Source organism: Notolabrus celidotus, chromosome 2, assembly GCF_009762535.1.
Source record: "Notolabrus celidotus isolate fNotCel1 chromosome 2, fNotCel1.pri, whole genome shotgun sequence".
Taxonomy (NCBI): Eukaryota; Metazoa; Chordata; class Actinopteri; order Labriformes; family Labridae; genus Notolabrus; species Notolabrus celidotus.
Genome location: NC_048273.1, coordinates 36,585,957 through 36,593,127, shown reverse-complemented (window position 1 = coordinate 36,593,127; position 7,171 = coordinate 36,585,957). Strand labels below are relative to the sequence as shown.

General features: G+C 36.5%; 1 protein-coding gene across 1 annotated transcript; it reads right to left on the bottom strand.

The window, feature by feature from the left end:
• Positions 1–1,990: 1,990 nt before the first annotated feature.
• On the bottom strand, positions 1,991–6,060 carry smx5. Its single transcript, XM_034704363.1, has 5 exons — positions 5,929–6,060; positions 5,667–5,734; positions 5,351–5,381; positions 3,415–3,474; positions 1,991–2,511 (listed from the first exon to the last, which is right to left on the bottom strand). Exons 1-5 carry the CDS (start codon positions 5,929–5,931, stop codon positions 2,386–2,388), a joined length of 288 nt encoding a protein of 95 aa, XP_034560254.1. The 5' UTR covers positions 5,932–6,060; the 3' UTR covers positions 1,991–2,385.
• Positions 6,061–7,171: the final 1,111 nt, after the last annotated feature.

The window sequence follows — 7,171 nt, the reverse complement described above, 5'->3', positions numbered from 1 at the left end:
AACAAAGAGACATATCCTCTCACTTTGTCCACACAACCTCCACGTTCCCCACAGGAGCTTTAAATAAACACTATGAAGTTTACGCTGTGGGTAAATACTCACCTCGTACTCCTACGAGCTGTAAAAACAATCCACATCACCTCTGAGAAAGGTCACTGCCCATCAACGAAATCATGCTGCAAACTTTCTGTCCTTGTAAGATAAGAATTAAAACATCGCCTCTAAACTTTGTCTAGACCAACATCCACTGTACCACCAAATGGCAATTAAAAGATAAGCGTGAGTGTAACAGCAAAACAAGCAGAGATGACTCCTACAGTCAAAGACTTGACCTACTAACGTCAGACGGGAGGCTACATGTATCTGAAGTTCAATGACCTCAGGTACTATGAGCTGTATGTAATGAAGTTAAACTTATGTAACCACACACCTGGGCGGTTATGTACCAGCGAGGTTACATGTCATTACTTTTGAGTTTAAGTTTGGAGAGCATGAATGTTTGTGTTATTTTAGATCTTGTTTTAATGTTTTAAGGATTTCTGCAGCCTCGACTTGTGCCAATGCCACATTTATTTACTTTTACAGAAGAAAAGGGTCCAAAGAAAAGAGGAATGATAAATAAAGTGTACAAAGTTAGTCTCATTTCTTAAATCCATTGTTATAAGATGCTGTGAGGAGCCTGGGCAGTCAGGCCATCGTCATCTTGGCCTCTCAAGAAAAGCAAACAGATATCAGCTCCAAACTCTCATTATTGTTTTAATGAGGACAGAGTATTTATTTGTCTTCTCTGAGCTCAATGACAATCGACACTACCCGTTGTTGTATGGGGGAACAAGTCAGTAGACAATAGATAGCCTTATTGAACTACTATTGTAATCCAGATTATGGCAAAACCAGATTATTTCATAGTTTTGATGTCTTCAGTATTAATCTACAATGTTGAAAATAATTCAAATAAATAAAAACCATTGAATGAGAAGGTGTGTCCAAACTTTTGACTGGTAGTGTACTAAACATTTTGACACTACACTTTTATTCTTGTTTTTAGAGCTCACTTTATGTTTCGATCTTTGTTGTGTGAGCACCAACACGGCCGCAAAGTGACGATAGAGTAGTTCTGACTAAAGTAAAAACAGAGACCCTGTGAGAATGAATAAAGAGTACTGCACCAATGTGAAAGAAGAAACCTGTAGTTCTTTAAACTACAAGTAAACCACCATAACAGTTTTATACCTGGACACACTCTTAAAGACACTGTTGTGTTTTCACTATGACCTCCTTGAGTTGAATCTACACTACCAGTCAAAAGTTTGGACACACCTTCTCATTCAATGGTTTTTATTTATTTTAATTATTTTCAACATTGTAGTTTAATACTGAAGAAATCAAAACTATGAAATAATCTGGATTACAACAGTAGTCAAATAGGGCTATCCATTGTGTACTAACCCTACCTCTGAACAACACAACTGATGGTCTCAAACACATTAAGAAGGCAAGTCATTCTACAAATGAACTCTTGACAACGCTCATGTTCATTAGAAACCATTCCAGGAGACCACTTCATGAAGCAGACTGAGAGAATACCAAGAGTGTGCAAAGCTGTCATGAAGGAAAAAGGGGGCTACTTTACAGAATCTAAAATATAAAACATATTCTGCTTTGTTTAACACTTTTCTGTTCATTCAATAATTCCATATATGTTCTTTCATAGTTTTGATGTCTTCAGTATTAATCTACAGTGTTTACAATAACTACAATAAATACAAACCATTGAATGAGAAGGTGTTTCCAAACTTTTGATTGTTAAGTTTGTAATCTGATTTGGATGACTTGCTCAGTGAGGCTGTGAGATTCAGAACACAGTCCTTTTAGAAACTACATTTTGTCCATGATTAGTCATAGTATTCAAGGCTAGTCAGTTGTTTTGTCTTCAAATACTTTAAAAAGGTAAAATACAAAAAAATAACCCATAAAAGATGATTCAAGGTTCAAAATATAAATAAAATATTTTTATTTTGAAGTGACATAAAAAAAACTGTTGTGTGTTTGAAAGAGAAGCAACAGCGCTTCAGAAACTGAAGCAGATCTTCACCTCATCTGGACTCAAAAATTTACTTAGTAGGTGTCTTTAAAAAACTAAACAAAAGTCAGGATCAAATAAAGTCTCCTGCACCGCCTGTGGGGTAAAGATCTTTTCCAATACGTCCTACTTTGTAAAATTTGTGATCACAAACGTCAGGAATGAAATTAAGTTCTCTCTGAAAATACAGAAAAACAACAACAATGTTTGACCCACTTTCAAAAGATACACAACCTTATCATGTTCAAACAGAAAACCTCCGTCCCACCCACCCTGAAACCAAACCCCACCCTGCGGGTCAATCACTGCTTCTGCTGCATGGCTTCTTTTCGTGCAGCGTCCTGCAGGAGCTGTGTGTCCACTTCATCTGCAGGCAGCTGGACGTACCGGACCACGGACCCACGGATGAAACAGTTCTTCACAGAGAGCTAGAGCAGAGGGAAACAAGACAAAGGCTGGGTGTGAGGTGTGATGAGATGTGATCACACTGCCTGTACCTGAACCTGCAATTCATTCATTCACAAAACTCTGCAGTTCTTCAAAGAACTCGCGTTTCTCAGGCTGCTTTTTTAGGATTTACTTTTCCTCCCTTTTAGAGTACTCACTGATTTGTTTTTTTCCCATTCCTGACTTGATGAAATCCAAAGTGTATCAAACTTCATTCTTCTGCATGGGCTTTGTATTTCTAACATGAAGGATGAGACGTCTCTTCAATTGTCCCAAATGTCCCTCACCTGCATGTGTGGGAACTTGCCCAGATGGGTGCACAATTGGTACTGCTCAGAAACAATTTAGGCTTTTGTGTTTACAGGGAGAGTCTCTAAGGCCCCTAACCAAAGTAATAAACTGTTCTTTGGCAGACTTTTGATTTGTCATCTCTTAATAATCTTGTTAACAAGAAACTGCTATAGAACTTCAACAAAACATCAAATACCAAGGACATCACTCTTTGTAGCCGTTACAGAAAGATGAGGACATCAGTCACCTCGAAAAAAACTTTGTGCATAACACAGCCGTCCTGAAAACAGATTTTTGTTTAAAGCCTTTAAGAAAGTGTCCTCCCTTTATTTCATTCTTCTCCTTCACACATTGTTGATAAAACATTCCTTTCCTTCCTCCTTGGATTTGTTTCTCTTATTTTAATGCTTGGTTCTATTGTACAGTATTGTATAGTATCTGCATTTGCTTGTTGTTTCACTGTATTGTAAAGGACTCTGAGCGTCTCCCCTGTATGCAAAGTCCTATACAAATAAAACTGCATCATTATTATAGTTAATATGAGACAACAATGTGTGAAAACACTCAGATCAGTCTTTGACAGATGAACTTACCATGTGTGGATATTTCTCTGGATCTGTGACGCTGATGTCTGTGAGCTTAATGTTCAGGTACTGAAAGACACCAGCAGGAGAGTAACATGTAACATCACTTTAAATAACAGCTTACCATATAGACAGAAAAATATTATTCTGAATTGCTTCGTTTCATAAGACAGCCTCAAACAGCATTGACAGACGGCATCAATAATTGCTCCCTGTCAACTGACTAATAGAGAACGTGTAGGGTCCAGGTGACATCGCTGTGTCTCTCCTCTGCTCTCCTTCTGTCTGCACCAGACATGAACCTAACATGTTCATGGCCCTGAGATGCTGAAAGGACTTCACAACATGCCAGTATATGCTGACCTGTGAATCGGTGTGCTGGGGCTTTGTGAGAGCTGAAGGTGTGATTGTGAACACATCTTATTCCTGTTTTATGTGCATCTCCGTCCATCTCTCTCTTTCTGCACTTCCCTCTATCACTCTTTCCAAACCCAACACAATCTCAGCAGATGTGTGTCAATCATGAGTCTGGTTTCAGGTTTCTGCCTGTCTCTGCTCATGGTGGATTAAGATGAGATCAGACTCAGTCCTTTCTGTAAGATGGAACTGGATCTTGATGTTGGTTCTTTGGTAATAACAGAACATAGAGTACGCTCTCATTTCGTCAAGAGTCCTGAGAAAACATTTGATGTGATTTGTGGCTATACAAGTAAAGATTGATTTATTGATTTTATCGCTTTAATTTAGGCTCTCTCTTTTCATCCCTCTCTCGTTTAATGATCAACGCTCTCTCTCGTGTTTGCACACTGCAAAAACTCAAAGTCTTACCAAGTGAAATTGTCTCATTTTTAGTCAAAATGTCTTCTCCCACTTGATTTAAGATACATTTATTTAACAAGTAACATTTGAGCAAGATAGAGGGACTTGTTTTAAGACATCTTAAATATCTTGCTAAGTCAAACAATCTTGAAATGATCTTGTTTTGAGTTTTTATTTAGAAGAAACAAGGTTTATTTTACATTTCAGACATTTTTCAAGCTGAGATCTTATTTGTAGAAGACGGATAATCTTGATTTAAGACAAACCCTTTACTTGATTTAAGTTAATGCATTTTATTGGAGAATCTATCAGAAAACAGCTCCATTGATAAAAGAAAGAAAGAAAGAAAGAAAGAAAAGTTGTTGTTTTTAAGGGTGGGTTACAGTTTTCAGTTAATTTTCAGACACTGTTTCTTCTAAATCAGATCAAAATATTCATCCTCAAACTACATGCACACAATGAAACACCTACTTTAGAGCATAGCTGGCTTATCCTAAAAAAACAACATGACTGAATATTAGTATATCCAGCTCACTACGAGAAGACATTATATCTCAAAATGTTCAAATTTAACATTGTCATCTTATTTCAAGTACAAGATGGTCTTAAACCTAGAGAAGTGCTGCTATAATACAACTCAAATTAATCTGAATATATCTCAAATGAAGAAGTTGACATGAAATGTATTAGTGCAGAAATATTTTTTTGAGTGAAAAAATACTAATTGTTATCATTCCTGTTTTATTCTGAGACACTAAGCTTTAACATACTGGTAAAATATTGCTTAAAATAAGTTTTCCCTGCTAATTTTAAGATCACAGTTTTCTAAATATTACGTCTTATTTTAAGAAATCTTATCAAGCTAATTTTCACTTCTTCTATTAGCAGATTTTTTTGCTTATTTCAAGGTAAAAGTACCTTGAAATAATTTTTTTTTGGTCTTGGTTTTGGAGGAGCATTTTTCCAGTGCAGCAGCTTAGGGAGCAAAACACAATTGTAGACCTATTTTATTCATACGCTTCAGTGTTTTCTGCTACTATATAAAATACCATAATACCAAATAATGGATGTTTTAAGGTTCAAAGCAAGTGGTATTAAAAATAGTGAAAAATCAGTTCTAACAAACCTGGTCCACAGAGTGAAGTGTCCCACAGATGCTGAGAAAAGAGATGGCAGGATATGGATTATTACAGGGTTTTATTATGGAAATCAAAGAGTAAAAGACCAAAGTTAACATTATTAAACTGCCTGTGCTGTAAATAAGTGTAGGATAATACAACTGTAATCAAAGTAAGTGTATTACATCAAACTCAGACTAGGTCCATGTCTTTTTAGCCTCATTAGCACAAAGAAGCAATCACTGTATGCTAGTTGGACAGACAATGAAGCTTTTATCCTTCAGCATTAAGAAATTACACACATCAAACAACATATTTACCCACCTCAGGTCGTTTTTGAGCTCCACCACCACATCTTTCCCCACCAGAGACTTAAAGAACGAGTAGAAGAGCTGAAACACAGAGCAGGTCGATGCTAATGTTAGCGGCGGGCTCACAGCCGAGCAGTAGGAAGCTTCAAGTGAACAAACTTTCACACACAGACAGTCAGTGACATGTGAGGACTTTACAAACATTCAAACAATACTTCATGTAACATTTAGTGAACATTTTAAAACTAATTAAGAAGATAAACGTGATATCGTACCATTGTTGCTGCTGGTATCTTGTGCTTGTGCGTCGGACGTTGATGACGTATTACGCTGTGTGGAATTCCTGCGACTGATGGACGTGCAATATGACATCACCAGGAAGCGCCACTAGAGGGAGCCAAAGCTGCGTTCAATGTTCACAGAAAAAAAACAGAAAGATCAGCTTGTTAAATGAACCGCTCAACCATTAAACTTTACCTAATGGCTGTTTAACTTTTATCAATGTTAGTTTACAGTTATATATTTAACACCTTATGTTTTCATTCATAAAAAGTGCAAAAATATCATCTTTTTTGTACATTTCATTATTTGTCCACCAATTTGGCCAAACTGTGTTTTTTTTGTATGGTAAAACTGTTATTTATATGTCCCTTTCAGAAACTGTTATTTCTGTGGATACATCTCTGCTGGTTGTGCCAAGATCCCGTCTCAAATTAAAAGGTGACCATTCAATCAGAGCTCCAAGTTTGTGGAACTCCCTGACACTGACAGTTAGACAGTCCACAACCTTAACTGCTTTAAATCCTCATTAAAAACATTTTTATATAAGATGGCATTTCCCCACCCCTAATTCATGAATTTGCTCTGCATTCAGATGTCTTGTTTTGCTTGTCTTTTTCCTCCCCCCGGTTTTAGGCTTTGTAATTCTATGCTTTTTTGTTGTGAAGCACTTTGTAACCTTATCAAGAAAAGTGCTCTATAAATAAAGTTTATTATTATTATTATTATTATTATTATTATTATTATTATTATTATCATTATATAGAATTAACTTGGTCTTGTTTTCTGTTCTTCAGAGTTTGTTTATTTCTTAAATATTTCAAAAAAGTTTATCATAGTGGCTGTGTTTGTCTAAGTGTGTGTTCAAAGCAACCAAGCGTCCCTGAATAATTTCTTAAAACTTAAAATATTAGAAGATATGTTTGAATAGATATCAAATAGCAAAGCCTGGAGGATCATGTGGAATTAAAACACTACAACTTTGTGGGGTGAATGTAAAAGTCCTCTTTAATTTCATGTTCCCTAAGGTTTATCTTTTGACCCTTTGGAAGGTCCTGACCCATAGGTTGAGACCGACTGTACCAGGTGATATCCATCTGGGAGACGAGCTGCTTAACATGTGTCCAGCACGACCTCCTCAGTCACCAGGAAGTTTGACTGGACTACAAATGATACAAGGACATTTACAGTCATAGTAAATTGATGCAAAATGTGTAGGAAGAATGTAAAATATCCTAC